The 18,768-nt window shown below is 33.3% G+C and overlaps 1 protein-coding gene across 1 annotated transcript in view; it reads left to right on the forward strand.

Annotated features, from left to right (window-relative positions):
- The first annotated feature begins 488 nt into the window (after positions 1-488).
- Positions 489-18,768, forward strand: part of LOC143056232 (uncharacterized) — a 52,376-nt gene continuing 34,096 nt past the window's right edge. The window contains exons 1-4 of the mRNA XM_076229314.1: positions 489-598; positions 2,823-2,879; positions 10,038-10,337; positions 11,830-12,129. Of these exons, the coding sequence (XP_076085429.1) occupies positions 10,217-10,337; positions 11,830-12,129 (421 nt within the window). The 5' untranslated portion in view covers positions 489-598; positions 2,823-2,879; positions 10,038-10,216. The remainder of the gene's footprint in view (positions 599-2,822; positions 2,880-10,037; positions 10,338-11,829; positions 12,130-18,768) is intronic.

Genomic DNA, 18,768 nt, shown 5'->3' on the forward strand with positions numbered 1-18,768 from the left:
TGGCTAAAAATGAAAAAGACAAACAGAAAAACAATAGTACACAACATAGAAAACTAAAGAATAAACAACACGAACCCCACCAAAAAAATAGGGGTGATCTCAGGTGCTCCGGAAGGGTAAGCAGATCCTGCTCCACATGTGGCTAAAAGATGTAGAGCTAAAATCCAAAAGTTCCAAAAAGTATAGCCAAATCCGTGAAAGGAATCAGAGCTTTGCATTAGAGAGATACATTCCTTAATTTATAATAATTTTTAACATTTTGTAACAGCCAATTTAATAACACAAAAAATCCGTATTTTCATGCCAGTACCGGAGTACTTCCTACTGGGCTGGTGATAACTTGCTGTACAGGTTAGGACTGCACCCATCTATACATTGAACACCGACACTAAACAAAACATTCAATTGAAAAATAGCTTATGATCCAAACTATCAGTTGACATTACCGTCTTTGGTAGTAAAATTATACATTTATACAAAATCGACAATAAAAATGTCGTGAAATACAAGCCACTTTTATTAGCTGCTTTTTGTATTTTTGCAGATCTATATCGCATTTTAGCAGCTATATTGGTTTTGCTATTGTCATTTGCATGCGGTAAGTAGTTTATATTAATGGGCTAAGAAGAAGTTTATGAGAAACTATTCAAAAGGTCTACATCAAAAAAAGAATCTTGCATTGAATAATGCAAATGTTCAATGCTTATAAGGATTTTTGTAATATAATTTATGGTTATATGGTGAATGCCTTGAAAATTCTTTTTTAATTCAGCAATAACATTATTCAACCAATGAATTAAAAATCGTGTGTGTTACAATTGTATATATTAAAGTCAAGTGAAAAAAAAGTGTAATATGTTTTATATACTTGAATGGCTACAACATGTATAACACAAGTGTACGTGAACTTATTAGTGAAAACAAGAATGTGTCCATAGTACACGGATGTCCCATTCGCACTATCATGTTCAGTGGACCGACATTGGGGTCAAAACTCTAATTTGGCATTAAAATTAGAAAGATCATATCATAGGGAACATGTGTACTAGGTTTCAACTTCATCAAAAAGTACCTTGATCAAAAACTTTAACCATGAAGCGGGACAGACGGACAAACGGACTGACTAACGAACGGACGCACAGACCGAGACACATAATGCCCCTGGGTGGGGCATACCAATATCCTTTATATTATAAAAATTTTAAAAATGTACTGCTATTGAATTATTTTTTGTCTTCCAATATACTAATTCGCCGATAGTTTTCCGTATGCAGTGACCTTATCTAGTCTGTCATTTTCAAAATCACCCACACTCTGTTACATTTCTCATCAACGGAGAGTTTGAAAATACAGAAGCAATCTGGAATACTGAAATATTGCAATGAATACTTAATCATGCATGAACGTATAAATTATCTGGACCAACAGGAATATCAAAATGACAGAAATAGTGACTATGCTTTTTGACAGATCATGATTCGTAGCCACTAAAGTTGTATTAACTGAAACGATCAACATGTTTACTGACCCTCCCTACACCCCCCCTAAAAAAACAACAAACAAACAAAAACAACAGTGCACCCCGGATTCTTAAATGGAACTTTAAATTATTTGGCATCATAGCAAAGAAGAAAGCAGCTTTCTTTCTACATAATAGCTCATTATTTTCAATACTTCAATTGGACAGTTCTAAAATGATTATCCTCATGATCTTTTATTATGGAATATATATTTATTCATTTGACCATGCCCCATAGGATGAAAACAGTCTGCATTTCAATATTTCGGAAACTACAAATATGTATTTGATTTGTATTTTGTATTTTTGCACTAGTCTGCACTAAAAGTCTATAAGCGACCCTACCCAATATTGAGGGAAGTTCACACAAATAAATTCTATGTGCCATTAGTTTTCGCGTATGTTTGTTGTATTGGACATATATTTCACTTGTAAAAGTTAATGCTGATTGACAAAAAATAAAGTTATTTGGTGTAAATTGAAGCCGAACTTTAAAATAAAACTGGGGTATCATTTAGACATTTTCAATAGTTTTGCTAATCTGATCTCTTATAAATAAATGTGAAGACAATTTTGATGTGCATTCTTCAAATATGCTATGTAATTCACATTTGATAATTTGTCTTCCAGCATAGACACAGATGAGGCATAGTTGCTTGTCAACCTGTGTTATATGAAAGATAAATCAGATCGTGTTTGTAAAATAGTTCGGCACTACAACAAATGTCAATCATTTACCAAATGTATAAAAACAATTTAAATTATGTGTGTGAAAAGGAGCTCTTGATCTTGCCCTCTCTTCTGCTATGAGTTTTAAATCTCACTCTGGTAACTTCTGTCTCTTTGTTCGCACATGACCAGGTTAAATAGTGCTTTATTTTGCAGTTATTCACGTCATGGACAGACCAAAACTCAAGTTAAGTTCTCCTGATAATAGACTTAGTCCTCAATAGTACCATCAGCTTTATGTTTCGGTATCGGCGTGATTTGTCAAATACATTTCAGATATAAAAAAAAAAAATCTGTATTATGTGTAAAACTGTAAAATACAGTAAAATATATGATTTGACTGATTTAAAAAAAAAATACGATTGACTATCAACAAACAGATTTAAATGAAAGAAAAATAACGGAATATTTTAAGAATACAAACATTACATTTTTTTCTGTTACCCTTCATAACCATGTGATACTACATCTGTACTGTTAAAATATAATGTTTTGACCTTGCCGTTGTTCACTTTTTCGACTTATGTACTTTTAGAAATTTCTATTCTGACCATAAATATTCTCCTTTTTTCAGTCGTTGTTTTGATAATTGTTGAAAGAGCAATCCGAGGACGGATAAAAACTCGTAGTAGTAAGTTCGTAAAATATATAGACAAACACATAACGCTGTTCCTATTATTGTGACAATTGTGCACACAATTTTAATTTCCAATTTTTCTAACTGATGGTTTATTCTTGCTTGCTTTGCATCTACCTGCAACTATTTAATACACAATCATCACGAGAACAAAATAAAATGTACAAAAGCAAATACGGATGGAGGAAGTGGCATGTCTTCGCAACTAGAAAATATCTAATGTTGGATATGAACACAATGTTTGCCTTGCAACCAAAGACCTTGTTCGAATTGATTCTTAACGCGCAATGAGTGTGGCATTTTATTTTACTAATTATACTATGTCGCTGATTGAATATAAATCTGCACGATAGACACGTTAGTTTTCAAATGCTGTACTATGTAACGTCAAAATCATTTTCGACAATTAGTCTAAAATTGAGAATAAAAATGGGAATGTGTCAATGAGAGAGAAACCCGCCAAAAAGGCAGAAAACAGCACAAGGCGACCAATGGGTCTTCAACAAAGCGAGAAAATCTTGCAGCTGGAGGTGGGATTAAGGTACTCCCTAAACAAAGATGTATAATTCGGCTGGTTTTTTTTTGTTCATATTTAAGACTTGCAGCTGTATGGAATAAAATTAAGTACTATAGTGTCAAGATAATAGGCAAAATGCCAATCAATTAGAAGAAATAGTCATACAAGAAGTAGTTTGACGATCTTGGTAATGTAGAAAGGCAAACTATGTATACTGAGCCAAAAAAGTTTAGCAACACTTTTTTTTTAATTTTATATGTGTTGTTTCTGCCAAATCAAAATAAACATCATTGATATAATCCTAAAGGTCTACCTGTAATTTTAAACAGTCGTACTTATTTCCGGGTGTATGATTTCGTACCTTTAAGCTTTGCACGAAATTTGAAATTTATTGTTCACTGACGTTCAGAGACATACCATTGACAAGAAAAACACATAAACGTGAGAAGAAATTGCATTGGGCGTCAACAAATCCTAACGAAAATGACCGTCAGAAAGCTCTTAAAATGGTTGATGCCGGAATGAGTGTTGACGACGTCGCGGCTAGATTAAATATGCATAAGTAAACATTTTAGATACTAACGCTCAGATATCGACAAACTGCAACTGCGCAGGATAGGTCAAGATCTGTTATACCCAAAACAACTAACGTCAAGGAAAGAGCGCTTCCTTCGCTTAACATCAACACGTGGCAAGTTTATTCCGGCCACACGAGTAGTGCATAGACTAAGACCAGGTACATGTACTGGAGTGTTTGCCAATCCGTTATCGATGCACGAGGAGCATTGACGATAAACGATTTTGAATAAGTTTCTACTCATTCCCGCATTGTGACTCTACTGAGCTCCATACAAAGACATTCATTGTGAATGTGAATCATAAACATGCATGTTGTTTTTTACGTGTCATAATTCCCTTTTGTTATTATTAAAATTAAATGGTGTTATGATTTTGTAATCAAATAAAATTTTACATTTTTGTTGCAAAACTTTTTTGGCTTAGTATATATTCCAATTTGATATTATAAAAACTAACTTGTACATGTGTATATTTTAATGAATGACTATTGTGTTTACTGTCTGAATTTATTTTGTTATATATATTAATTTGTTTTTTTATTATTTACATACCACTTTTGGTGTCTTGAGTAATAAAAACTTGAAAATAGACTTATTACAGTCAATTATATACTGTTCAGTAGCTTTTCAGACCATTCAGTATCATGTTGATATGTACATGTGATTTACTTAACATATCTTTATCTGCAAGTGGATAAGTCTGAAAATTACTTAAAAATGTAATAGTCAGTCTTTGAAGAGCTGGTCACATAAAAATAATAGTTTCAGATCAAAATCAATACTAGTGTCCTGAAAAATGTGAACTTCAAAATAAATTTGTTTTGTTAACATATTTATTGATCTTTTCTCCTTTCTCTGAAGGATGCTTTATGTCCTGGAGTTTAGTGTGACGTCCATTTTCATTAGAACTAGTACACATTTTGTTTAGGGGCCAGCTGAAGCCTACCTGTTATGTGTGGCTTATTGAACAGACATTTTCAGTTCCAGATCTAGTTTAATTATAACTACATAATGACGTATACATATATGAAACAGAGGCTGTAACCGAGTAAAAATAGAATACAGATTTAGCACACGTGACATCTCCCCTTATCAGAAAATGAAAGTAGCAGATTAAAATAAAAAGAAATATGCAAATGAGAAATTAACGAAATTAATTAATTTAAATAAATCATTAAAATATATAGAAAGAGTTTCAAAATGAAATTTGTTTTTATTCGGTTTGCTGATATTGAAATTGAACTGTCATAAACATTTTATTAAGAAAAATCAATTACTGTCCATCTGATTAATGAACACTTATGAATTTAACTGTTCATATAAGTGTCTCTAATGTCCTATCCTTATCTAAATATCCTAACTATGCCTAATCAAAGTCAAATAATCATGAAATCCTCTATATACATCCCGTCTCTATGATTGTTATATATTCGATGTTCTAATTTGATATATTTCATCACTACTATTTATCTTGATCTTGTATTATTTTCTGTTTCACACTATTTGAATGATAAACACTTTTATATAACATTGAACATTGACATCGCTTATCGCACATAATCATTAAATTTTGTTGGGATTTGCACATTTTCCCCTGACCTTGTTTTTTGTAACGACGGATTGAGTTACATATGCTGATGTTTCGTCTGCACTGGGTGTGTTGATTGATAACCTCATTATGAACTTGATGAGTATGATTCACTATCTGTGTTCTGTGTATGTTGATCTTTGTTACATTTAGTAGGTCTTAAATGTTTTCTATTTCGCCGGAAAAATCTCCCATTAGCTGTTTCTACTACGTACGACCTTGGAGTGTATTGCTTACGTTATACAGTCGCGTGTTTCGACCATTTATTTCCATCGCGTACTAAAACTTTCTGTCCGTTTTGAAGTGGTTCTAACGGTTTTGAATGTCTGTCATAATAGTGCTTCTGTTTGCTTTGTCTTTCCTTTAATTTGCGGCGAATATCCTGTGAACTGTTAACATTTAGTAGCGGTGCTGTTGTTGGTAATGTAGTTTTCAGTCTACGTCCATAGAATATTTGTGCTGGTGGTAATTCAAATTCTGCAATTGCGGTAATCCAATAGTGATTTGTAGGGGTCTTTGGATTTTTTCAGTAAAGATTTAATTATCTGAACTGTCCTTTCGGCTTGCCCATTATATTATGCGTAAGTAAGTCTAGATGTAAGATGTTGAAATCCGTTATCCTTTGCGAAATCGTTGAATTCAAGACTGCTGAATTGGAATCCGTTGTCTGAGTAGAAAATATCCGGAATTCCACATCTTGAAAATGTACTTTTCAAGTAAGCAATTGTATTTTTACTAGTAAGATTATCTAATTTGTGAATCTCGAGCCATTTGGAGTAGTAATCAACGATTAAAATGTAATCATTTCCATTCAAATGGAAAATATCTGCGGCAACTTTCGACCACGGTCTCTCCGGTAGCTCTGATTCAATCATCGGTTTTTTGTTTGTTCTTTTTCATTCTTTTGACATGTTGAACATTTGCTAATGAAATCTTCTATTTGAGCGGCCGTTCCATTCGAAACAACACATCTCGTGCTCGGGCTTTACATTTGTTGATACCCATATGCGATTCATGGATTTTATTTAGCATTCCACGTTGCATACTTTTCGGTACAATCAGTTTGTGTGACTTGAAAAGGTAGTCCATCTACATATGAAATCTCATCTCGGAATGTCCAGTAAGGAGTCATACTTTTTACTAATTCTGACTTATCTAGCGGCCATCCTTCGATAACTGTTTTTGTTAATTCTTTGAGTTCAAAATCTTCGGCTATTGACTTTTGAAATCTATCATACATCTGTTGTGAGATTGGCAAATACGCTAATAAAGTTAATTCGTTTACCGTTTAATCAGGAACCAAGTCTTCTTGGTTTCCTGTAGGTAATTTCGACTCAAGTGATCTGCTAGAAACATTAGTGTCCCTTGCTTGTATTGTACATTGAGATCGTACTTTTGTAATGACAAAAATAGACGTTGCAATCTTGGCAGAGTTTAGTATAGCGGCTTTTTAAATATCGCTTGTAACGGCTTGTGGTCTGTTTCAACAAGTACCTTTCGTCCAAAAATATATTGGTGGATTTTTTCACAGTCATACACTATTGCTAGTGATTCCTTTTCTATTTGTGCATATCTCTGCTGACTTATTGTCGCAGCTTTCGACGCGTACGCAATCGGTTTTCCTTCTTGAAGAATCACTGCACCCAATCCCTTTTGACTTGAATCAACTGAAAGAGTTAATGGTAATTTTGGATCAATGTATTTAAGTACTGGCGAGTTTGTAGCCATATGTTTCAGCTTTTGGAAGCTTGTTTGTTGTTGTTCGTTCCAATGCCATGCAGTTTTCTTCTCAAGAAATTGCCTAAATGGTGCGCTTACTTCTGACATATTTGGTATGAACTTGGTAAGATAGTTTATAAATCCTAGAAACGTCAACAGCTCGTTTTTGTTTTTCAGGCGGATTCATAGCTTCTACAGTACTTACTTTTTCTTGATCAGGTTTTACTCCTTTTGATGTTAGTAAGTGTCCAACATACGATATTTGATTTCTTCTGAATTCACATTTCTCAGGACTCAATTATAGATTGTTTTCTGTTACTCTATTTAAAACTTTTTTTAAGGCGTCCGTTGTGTTCTCGTAAATCTATCAGAACAGCATCTATGATAGATACTGCGCCCTCTATGTCATCAAACATTTCAGACATTGCCTTTTGAAACACTTCTGAGGCTGAGACGATTCCGAACGGTAGTCTTTTGAGTCGGTACCTCCCAAATGGAGTGTTGAATGTTCAGAGCTTCGAGCTCTCTTCTGTGAGCTGGAGCTGCCAAATACCATTTTTTGCATCAATTTTACTCAGAACTTTTGCTTCGGGCATATTACCTATCACTTCTTCGATAGTCTTTAATGGATAATGCGCTCGACGGATCCATTTGTTGAGGTCTATTGGGTCTTAACAAATTCTACTTTATAACCGTTCCCATAGAATTAACCCAAGGAGTAGGTTTAGTTTGTTTTACAATTATTTCATGTTGTTCCATTCTCTGGAACTCCTCTTTAACCTTGTCCTTTATTGCTATTGGTATTTTTCTAACTGCGTGTACTAGGTTGTACTGTACTGTCAATTTGAATTGGGTGTTCTCCTGGTATACACCCTATGCCTTTAGAAATGTCTGCCTAATTCTTTCGGAGATCTTCCTGTATTGGATTTGTTTGATTGCTTTCAATGATTTGGTTGTCATCTGTTTGTATTGTGTAGAGTCTTTTAATTAATTCAAAGTCTGCACATGCTTTTCCTCCAAGTACTGATGTTGAATCTCTATCAACAATATAGAATTTGACATCACAAGTTTGACCTTTGTAAGTGCAGGGAATTTTTACTGCATATCGTGGTTTGATACTGTGACCTGAGTACGACTTTAATGAGATGTCTGGTTTTGTTTTGATTACATCGACATTTAGCTTCAAGAATGTTTTTGTAGAGATGACGTTGCATTTAGCTCCAGTGTCTAGTTGAAATCTGATTGGTTGATTGTTTATTTTCAAGGTCTCGTACCACGTGTTATCTATAGTGTGTATAGGAGCGTCTATATTTCCTACATAAAATTCACCATTTGGTGAGCTGTCAGATTCACTAATCGTGTGTATGTTCTTCTTGTTGCGAAAATCACGTGATTTGTTTTGTTTTGTTTTACACATTGCAGCAAAGTTGTTCATCTTTAAACATTTGTTACATTTCTTACCTTCGGCAGGGCTTTGCTCATTTCGGCGATGATCAAGTCCACATTTTCCACACTTTTTTTAATTCCTTTGTGAGTTGTACTTTCTATGCACATATTCTTCTCGTCTTGATGATGTGTGCGCGGACGGTTTCTTTTTTAACGCATGAATTGATATAACGTCTCCATTCAATGACCTTAGTTGTTGTTTTGAGAGTTCGTATGCTCTTGCAATATCGATTGCTTTTTCTAGAGTTAGATCACTTCTTCGTTTATTCGTTTTTCTCTTATTTTCTGTGATTTAACGGTAAATACGATCTTGTCTCGCAAAATTTCTTCTTTTCGTTGATAGTCAAAATTCTTAATCAATATCCTTAAATCGGTAACAAAATGTTCGAAAGTTTCTACGTCTGATAGCTTTCTTGTTGTGAATTTGTACCTTGCATACAATTTATTTGATTTAGGCTTTACGTAGTTTTCGAATTTATCATAATACGTCTTTAAAAGCTTGGCCTCTGCAACTTAATAGCTCGGCTTTTATTTCACACCCATATTATGAGGTAGTTACATTTTGTTTCCTCATTCTTTGATTTTAAGTGGTCCTTAGAACATAAACTGCACGTGTTGTTTGAACGTTTTCCATGCTGTCGGCAAGTCACCACTTTCCCTGTCCATTTTAGGCGTTGACCCTAGCGTGGATTCAATCTTAAATTCCTTTTTACAGAATCTTGACAATTTGCAAAACTTGTTACATTGCGAAGTGTTCTGCATGAATAGTCCTCATCTCTATTTTGAATGGATTAATCTGACACCATGTTACGTGTTGCTTATTGAACAGACATGTTCAGGTCCTGATCTAGTTTAGTTGTAACTACATAATGACGTATACATATATGAAACAGAGGCTGTAACCGAGTATAAATAGAAAACAGATTAAGCACACGTGACACTACTTCCGTTGCGGGATTTTCTCGTTGTGTTAAAGACCCATTGGTGCCGTCGGCTGTTTTCTGCTGTTTGGTTGGGTTGTTGTCTCTTTGACCCATTCCCCATTTTCATTTTCAATTGTATACTGATCAATCTTCTATCTGGGGATGATTTATCACAGTTTATAAGATTTTAAGCTTCTTTCACTATTCATGTAGGAACTTGTGATCCTTAAGGAGAATGTGTTTTTGTCCTATCATAACGACGTTGTTGGTATTTTTTTACTTATTGTATGACATTAACCCCTTTAGATCATTTTCTCCTTTCTTTGAATAACTACAAGATTGCCAGGTAGTTCGATGACATTTTTATTTATCTATTTACAGCTCCTAGGAAACTTGACATAGTTGAATGCACTGATTGTTCAATAACCATTGAATGGTTTATTGATGTCCCAGACGAGTGTCTATCGTATGAACTTGATTATCGGCCTCAACGAACAAAGGACTGGTCTACCGGGACATTCCTTTCTAAAGATGTTTTGAAAGAGGAATATGGACGACGCATGTACAAACTTCAAAATTTGCAACCTGAAACATATTATGAATTACAAATCCGTTCTGTTTATGAAGAGGATGTCAAAAGCCATTATTCTGAGTCTAAAACCAAGCAGACACTGAAATTAGGTAAGGATTTTATTTTTCAATTAGATGCTTGTTGAACATGACAATTTTATATTCACTGACACCATTCGGCATTTATTTTTTTTTCTTTTATTTCTCTTATTCAAATATGCCAGTTGTTCCCCTATTTTGGGTAATTATTTACAAGATTTTTCATTGTACCGTATACTTCTTTAAAGTAATTTTTGCTTGTTTTGCTCTCAAACGTGTCATTGTTTGTCCCCACATATGTGGCCATGTGAATGTATAACTTTGTTGTAACTAAAACGTCGTCCCCTATTTTAAAGTTATGTATCGAGACATAAACAGAATATTGACATTTTTTATTTTGATGCTGACAACATCAGCAAGAATATCGAGCGAGCCCGCAAGTATGAGCTGACATTCGAGCTGATAAAGTCAGTATCAAAAAATTAAATGTCATTATTCTTTTGATCGTAAATTTTTGTTTTGATAATATGTTTTAGTTAAGATTAAGAAATAAAATGAAATTGTCAATAAAATTATTTTTACGCGTACAAAAAGTTGTGATAGTTGTTCGGCTGTATGAATGAAGTGGTGTTCATTTCATTGATAAATTGTGGATGGACATGAACATTTGACGTTGCTGCAATGTTTAGTGACGTTATTATTAAAATTAAATGGTGTTATGATTTTGTAATAAAATAAAATTTTACATTTTGTTGCAAAACATTTTTGGCTAAGTATATATTCCAATTTGATATTATAAAAAATAACTTGTACATGCGTATATTTAAATGACCGACTATTGTGTTTACTGCCTCATTTTTTTTTTTGTTAGATATATTAATTTGTTTTTTTTTATTATTTTCACACCACTTTTAGTGTCTTGAGTAATAACAACTTGAAAATTGACTTATTGCAGTCAATTATATTCTGTTCAGTAGCTTTTCTGACCATTCAGTATCATGTTGATATGTACATGTAATTTAAAGCTACTGAACATATCTTTATCTGAAAGTGAACTGTCTGTACATTTCTGACTTTACCGCAGTGGATAAGTCTGAACATGACTTAAAAATGTAATATTCAGTCTTTGAAGAGCTGGTCAAATAAAAATAATAGTTTCAGATCAAAATCAATACTAATGTCCAGTAAATGTGAACACATTTTGTTTAAGTGCTGGATTGTCTCTCTGTGTTAAAGACCCATTGGTGCTGTCGGATATTTTCTGCTGTTTGGTCGGGTTGTTGTCTCTTTGACACATTCCCAATTTCCATTTTCCATTTTATATTGATTAATCTTCTATCTGGTGATGATTTAACACAGTTTGTAAGATTTTAAGCTTCTTTCACTATTCATGTAGGAACTTGTGATCCTTAAGGAGAATGTGTATTTGTCCTATCATAACGACGTTGTTGGTATTTTTTTACTTATTGTATGACATTTACCCCTTTAGATCATTTTCTCCTTTCTTTGAATAACTACAAGATTGCCAGGTAGTTCGATGACATTTTTATTTATCTATTTACAGCTCCTAGGAAACTTGACATAGTTGAATGCACTGATTGTTCAATAACCATTGAATGGTTTATTGATGTCCGAGACGAGTGCCTATCGTATGAGCTTGATTATCGGCCTCAACGAACAAAGGACTGGTCTACCGGGACATTCCTTTCTAAAGATGTTTTGAAAGAGGAATATGGACAACGCATGTACAAACTTCAACATTTGCAACCTGAAACATATTATGAATTAAAAATGCGCTCCGTTTATGAAGAGGATGTCAAAAGTCATTATTCTGAGTCTAAAACCAAGCAGACACTGAAATTAGGTAAGAATTTTATTTTTCAATTAGATGCTAGTTGAACATGACAATTTTATATTCACTGACACCATTCGGCATGTTTTTTTGTTTTTTTTCATTTTTCTTATTCATATTTGCCAGTTGTTCCCCTATTTTGGGTAATTATTTATAAGATTTTTTATTGTACCGTATACTTCTTTTAAGTAATTTTTGCTTCTTATGCTCTCAAACGTGTCATATTTTGTCCCCACATATGTGACCCGTCATGACATTTCCAGGCTTGTGAATGTATAACTTTGTTGTAAGTAAAACTTCGTCCCCTATTTTAAAGTTATGTATCGAGACATAAACAGAATATTGACATTTTTTATTTTGATGCTGACAACATCAGCAAGAATATCGAGCGAGCCCGCAAGGATGAGCTGACATTCGAGCTGATAAAGTCAGTATCACAAGATACAATGTCACTATTCTTTTTATCGTAAATTTTTGTTTTGATAATATATTTTTAGTTAAGATTACAAAATAAAATGAAATTGTCAATAAAATTATTTTTACGCGTACAAAAAGTTGTGAAAGTTGTTCGGCTGTATGAATGAAGTGGTGTTCATTTCATTGATAAATTGTGCCGGATAAACATGAACATGTGACGTTGCTTCAATGTTTCGTGACGTTATTATTAAAATGAAATGTTGCTATGGTTTTGTAATAAAATAAAATTTTACATTTGTGTTGCAAAACGTTTTTGGCTTAGTATATATTGAAGGTTTTTCCTCCTCGCGAGAAAAGATCTTATTGTTTTTCTCCTGGTTTTTTTCCAGCATTTGTTTGACATGGCCTCCCCTCGTTTCTATTGGAGTTATCAAGACCAAATATGGACCATCGGTAAACCTCATCATGAAGTATTACCAGATGAGGCTGTGTAGGATTTCATCATCCCCTTTAGAAGTTATCTCCCTTTTATTGGTTTTTTTCGACATCCCCCCACTAGTTGTTTTTAAAGATATCATGACCTTATCTAGACAATAGGTAGACGTCATCATAATGTATTACCATATGAGGCTGCCTAAGATTTCATAATCCCTTTTGAGATTTATTTCCCCTTGAAGCAATCTCTTTTATTTGCATTTTTCTTTAAAAGTATTAGTGATAGAATCGATTTGAAAATGGCAGCATGTAAAAGAACAGATGGCAATGTTTATAAACATAAACAATTCATTTGTTACTAAGCCTTATAAGGAGTTATTTCCCTTTAAAAACTATAAATAGTTTTTGAAAAATTCTATTTCGAGAACCAGAGGTCATAGAGACTTGGGACCTTCACCAATAATCTTTAGTTCATGTGACCTTTAATATGCACCCAAGGTCAAAGGTCACTGAATGCAAAAAAAAATACGCTGCAATTTCAAGCTTACATATTAGGAAAACGATAAGACTTCGTTGCATACATACAGCGTGTAAATTGTTCCTCTCGACAAGCTCTACATTTTATAATGTAATCCCAAAAATGTCCGACCGTCTGTTTAAAAGTTACAACGGGATAATTCTTAAAAGTATAGTTGTGTGTGCATATCTTTTTAAAGGTCACAGATATCAATGTACTATAAACTGCAAAGATGATCAGTAAGTCAAGACCTTCAATTTGAGATCAATGAAAGGTCATGATGAAATTTCACCTTGAACTTCACAGTATACTATGACCTTGACCTTGTGATATTTGAAAGGTCAAGTGGTCCTGAGTTAAATGGTGGTAGTCCTATATCTCTACGACTTCCGGTTCTCAAGTTGTGTATTGCATCATATATTTGATTATTCATTGTGACCTTGATGAACTTTGAAATTGTCCCAATTGTTTTTCTATAATATTGTCCTTTAACTGTAGATCATTTATCATTTAACAGATTTAAAATATCTATTGTCGTTTTAGAGATAATGCAGTTTGAAATTTTGCGAGTGGAGGCTATATTTCTGAATTAACAACAGCTTACTACTTAAAATGTTTAAGAAATTGAGGAAGTTAACATTGGTATATGTTTGACTAAATACCAAAAACATTCCATGGAAAAAAACACAAAAAAATTAATTTGAAATGTTCATGTTCTGCATCGACTTTGTAAGTTTCATAACTTCTATTTATATAGTTAATTTTGCATCATTATTGGCACTTTGTCAAATGGGGTCATATGATATATCAAATTGAAGGTCTTAATTAACTGTATTTAAAAATGAAAATTTTATACCATATTTTCATTCCAGGGGAACGGTTGGGGTCATTTAGTGCAAAAATTCAAATTTCTCTGATGGTAAGGTTGTCGCATATCAAATAAAAGAACATCAAGCATACATTTCAAATTTTAAATTGACATCCCAAAAAATTTGGTTGGGTGGGGTTATTGAGTATCAATTTTCTTTTAAGATAGGGTTGTTGTATATCAAATGAAAGGTCATGTTGTGTTAATTTGGAATATCAAATTCCTGACCTCAAAAAATTAGTTGGATGGGCTATTAAGTGCAAAAAGCAAGCTTTCTAGAACATGGCGTTGTTGCATATTAAATAAAGGATCATCAAGTCTTTGTTACATACATCATACTTCCGATCTCGCAAATGTAGGCGAATGAGGTCATTAAGTCTAACAAGCGAACAGTTTTAGAAGGTATGCTTATCATATATCAAACGGAAGGTCGTACAAAGTACATTTCAAAAATATCACTTTTACTGGAAAGACCTTTCAATTGTTTATACTAGTTCTCATGTTTTTTTTTTCTTTTTTTTTTTTTTTACTTACAGCATTTTTTTGACATGGCCTTTCCCCGTTTCTATTGGAGTTATCAAGACCAAATATGGACTTTCGGTAGATCTCATCATGAAGTATTACCAGATGAGGCTGTGTAGGATTTCATTATCCCCTGTAGAAGTTATCTCCCTTTTATTGTTTTTTTTTCGACATAGCCCCCTCTAGTTGTTTTTGAAGATATCATTATCTTATTTGGGCAATAGGTATATCTCATCATGATGTGTTACCATATGAGGCTGCTAAGGATTTCATCATTCCATATGAGAGTTATGTCGTTATGTCCCCTTGAAGCAATTTCTTTTGCATTTTTCTCAGAAAGTATTCCAGATAGAATCGATTTGAAAACGGCAACATGTACAAGAACAGATGGCAATGTTAATAAACATATGCAATCATTTTGTTGTTAACCCTTATAAGGAGTTATTTCCCTTGAAAAAGTATACACAATTTTTAAGAAATTGTATCTCGAGAACCGGAAGTCGTAAAGACTAGGGACCTACACCAATAATCTTAAGTTCATGTGACCTTCAATTTGCACCCAAGGTCAAAGGTCACAGAGTGAAAAATTATTTACGCTGCAATTTCAAGCTTGCATATTAAGAAAACCATAAGAGTTTGCTGCATACTTACAGCGTATAAAATGTTCCTCTCGACGAGCTCTACATTTTATGCACTGAGCTCAAAAGTGTCCGACTGTCTGTTAAAAAGTTACGACGGGATGATTCTTAAAAGTATAAAATTGTGTGTATATCTTTTTTAATGGTAACAGAGATCAACCTACTATAAACTGCAAAAATGATCAGTAGTTTAAGACCTTCAATTTGAGGTCAATGTCAGGTCATGATGAAATTTAACCTTGACCTTCAAAGTGTATTATGACCTTGACCTTGTGACATTTAAAAGGTCAAGTGGTCCTTAATTGAATGGTGGTAGTCCTATGTCTCTACGACTTCCGGTTCTCAAGTTGTGTATTGCATCATATATGTGATGATTCATTTTGACCTTGATGAATCTTTGAATTGTCCGAAACTTTTTTCTACATTGTTGTCCTTCAACTGAAGATCATTTATTATTTAACAGATTTGACATATATATTGTCGTTTTAGAGATAATGCAGTTTCAAATTTTGCGAGCGGAGGCATGTACTTATGAATCAACAACATGTTACCACTTAAAATATTTTGGAAATTGAAGAGGTTAACATAGTTATATGTTTCACCAAATACCAAAAACATTCCATGGAAAAAAACCCAGCAACAAATCAATTTCAAATTTTCACGTTTTGCATTGACTTTGTAAGTTGCATAAGTATTTATATAATTGATATTGCATCATTTTTGGCGCTTTGTCAAATGGGGTCATCTGATATATCAAATTGAAGGTCTTTTAAAATAAACTCTACTTAAAAATGAAAATTTTAAACCCTTTGTTGATCCCAGGGGTAAGGGTGGGGTCATTTAGTGCAAACAATTCAAACTTCTCAGATGGCTAGGTTGTTGCATATCAAATGAAAGTCTGTAAAGCGTACATTTCAAATACCAAGTTGACGTCCCCAAAAAATGTGTTTGGTGGGGTCACTGAGTGCAAAACATATATTTTCTTTTAAGATAAGGTTGTATCAAATGAAAGGTTTTCACGTGTTCATTTCAAATATCCAATTCCTGTAATCCAAAAATTTGTTGTATGGGGTTATTAAGTGCAAAAATCAAGTTTTCTAGAACATGGCGTTGTCGCATATCAAATAAAAGGTCACTTAATCTACATTACATATATCATACTTCCGATATCGAAAATTTAGGCGGATGGGTTCATTAAGTGTAAAAAAGCCAAAAGGTTCCGACGGTATGCTTGTGGTATATCAAATGAAAGGTCGTAACAAGTACATTACGAAAACATCACTTTTATCAGGACAGACCTTGTATCCAAAGTCTTGATCCATCGACAAACATGGCCGTTACGGCTAAAAATAGAACAGGGAGGTCAAACGCAGTTTTTGGTTTATATCTCAAAAATGAAAGCATTTAAAGCAAATCTGACATATGGTAAAAGGGTCAATAGGTCATGATCTATCAGTCATGAAATTTTCAGACGAAGCAAACAATCCATTGTGTTGGTCTTCAATGTATTATGTATTCGGGTTTTGTTTTCTGTAATCAGTTTAGACGTCAGTTTTATCATGTAAATCTTTTATATTCATTTGATAAAATGTACTGTTTGCTATAGGATACATTGTTCCATATAATAAGGATGTTCTTATCACAAGCAGAAAACTATAGCCTTATTTGGCACAACCTTTTTCAGCTTTTGATCCTCAGAGCTGTACAACTTTGTCCCCCTTTTTTTGACTTTCGAACTTTTATATCTGGGCGTCACTGGTAAGTCTTGTGTGGACGAGTCGCGTTTTTGACATATTGAATTTTAAAGCTGTTGCCTTTTGTTATCTATTATTCATGTGTTTCTTTGCCTAAAACGTTCTCCTATGTATTTGTATAGTCATCCCGTATTATTATCTTGTAATTTTAATGTTATATTTAACAATGCCATTAACGTGCGAGGTTTGGCACGCCACAAAACCAGGTTAAAGCCACCATTTTTTCTTTAAAAATGTCCTGTACCAAGTCAGGAAAATGGCCATTGTTATATCATATTTTGTTTCTGTGTGTGTAACATTTTTACGTTGTGTTTCTGTTGTGTCGTTTGTTTCCCCCCCCCCCCCCCTATGTTTGAGTGTGAATTCACATTACTATAAGACGTGTCACGGTACTTTTCTATCCCAAATTCATGTATTTGATTTGATGTTATATTGGTTTTTCTCATCAGATTTTGTCTAATGCTTAGTCCGTTGCTGTGTGTGTTACATTTTAATGTTGTGTCGTTGTTCTCCTCTTATATTTAATGCGTTTCCCTCAGTTTTATTTTGTCACCCCGATTTTGTTTTTTGTCCATAGATTTATGAGTTTTGAACAGCGGTATACTATTGTTGACTTTATTTGGTTTCTGTCAGTAAATTGGTAATCTTAAGGATTTTTTTTGCAGTTTTTGGTTATCATCTTGAATATTCTTGAAGATCAAGATAAACTGTAAACAGAAAAAAGTATTCAGTAAGAAAGATCTACAAAAAAGTTAAATGACAAAAATTGTCAATTGACCCCTTAAAGACAATTTTACACATTTGTTCATCATGTTTGCTAACATTTAAAACAATTCTCCTCTGAAACTACTGGGCCTAATTCTTCTTAACTTTTACTGAATGTTCCTTAGGGGTCTCAATCTTTTATAGGTGTTTCCTTGCATGGTCGGTAGATTTGAAAATTGGAAGAGTTTTTGTTTTTAAAGTAAATATTTATTCAAATATCATGGTTTATCAATTGTATCCGAAGTTTTCACTCACTAACAAACATGACCGCCGTGGCTAAATATAAAACACAGGAGTCATATTCAGTTTTTATCTCAAAAACTATAGCAGTTAGAGTTAAAGTGGTATAGAGTTATAGTAATGAATAAGTCACGATCTATATGCTATGAAATTTTCAGACAAATTGTACCACCCACGGTATGGTTACTGCCCGAAATATTTTGTTTTTATGAAATTTTATTGTTTTTGGTGAATATCTTTAATATTATAATAAATGGAGAGAAAGTGTAAATGGCAAAAAAATATTCAGCTAAGTTGAATCTACAAATAAGTCAAATGATCTAAACAGTCAATAGACTCCTTACGGAAGGTTCGCCCTTGAAACGTTTATTTTTAACATTTTTTCGTTCGTCTATTATTTTTTCAAAAATCTTCTTCCCTGAAACTACTGGGCCAAATACTTGTAAACTTTAACTGAGTGTTTCTTAGGATATCTTGTTTATTAATTGTATCCAA

Source organism: Mytilus galloprovincialis, chromosome 13 (assembly GCF_965363235.1).
Source record: "Mytilus galloprovincialis chromosome 13, xbMytGall1.hap1.1, whole genome shotgun sequence".
In the NCBI taxonomy this organism is placed as follows: Eukaryota; Metazoa; Mollusca; class Bivalvia; order Mytilida; family Mytilidae; genus Mytilus; species Mytilus galloprovincialis.